Source organism: Bison bison, unplaced genomic scaffold, assembly GCF_000754665.1.
Source record: "Bison bison bison isolate TAMUID 2011002044 unplaced genomic scaffold, Bison_UMD1.0 scf7180017853700, whole genome shotgun sequence".
Lineage (NCBI taxonomy): Eukaryota > Metazoa > Chordata > Mammalia > Artiodactyla > Bovidae > Bison > Bison bison.
Window position 1 is genome coordinate 23,048 of NW_011484273.1, and position 609 is coordinate 23,656.

At 70.6% G+C, this 609-nt stretch overlaps 1 protein-coding gene across 1 annotated transcript in view; it reads right to left on the reverse strand.

The window, feature by feature from the left end:
• The window catches only part of TSPYL2 (TSPY-like 2), a 7,300-nt gene extending 6,964 nt beyond the window's left edge, over positions 1–336 (reverse strand). Inside the window, exon 1 of the mRNA XM_010855042.1 lies at positions 8–336. Within this exon, the coding sequence (XP_010853344.1) occupies positions 8–193 (186 nt within the window). The 5' untranslated portion in view covers positions 194–336. The remainder of the gene's footprint in view (positions 1–7) is intronic.
• Positions 337–609: the final 273 nt, after the last annotated feature.

Below are 609 nucleotides of genomic sequence, written 5' to 3' on the forward strand. Positions count from 1 at the left end.
CCTGTGCCGCCTCGGTTTCCTCCTGGAGCCTCGGGCGCTGCTGAGGTGGAGGCAGGGGCAGGCGCAGGAGAGGAGGAGGAGGAGGAGGAGGAGGAGGTGGCGGCGGCGGCGGCAGCAGCAGCTCGCTCTGAGGGGGCTCAGAGCCACTAAGGCGGCGGGCCTTGGCCGGAGGCCCTTCATCTGCGCGGTCCATGGTGACCGCGTTCGCACAGCTCGGCCCTTCGCGCTCGGCCGGGCCGCCGCTGCTCGTCACACCTGAAGCGAAAATGCCGAGCTTCACGCGACCAGCTCCGCTCTCAGCCTCGCTGTGGCGCTCCCTCCCACAGCTCCTGCCGTACTCCCTCCGCGCCAATCGTCAGGCCCGCCCCCTCATGACGCCAGGGGCCGTCCCGCCTCGCCATTGGCTGCCGGCCGTCGCGGCAGCCCTTGCGCCCCCTAGCCCCCCGCCTGCTCGCGCGCAATCTGCTTGCCAACACCGCACCTCATCACTTTCCCATTGGCTTCCCTCAGGCCCGCCAATCACCCGGCTGACTCCCTCAGCGACCGTCCGGACTGTGCAGGGCGATTGGCCGCGGGGAGATCTGAGGGGAAGAAGCCCCTCTCCCTCAG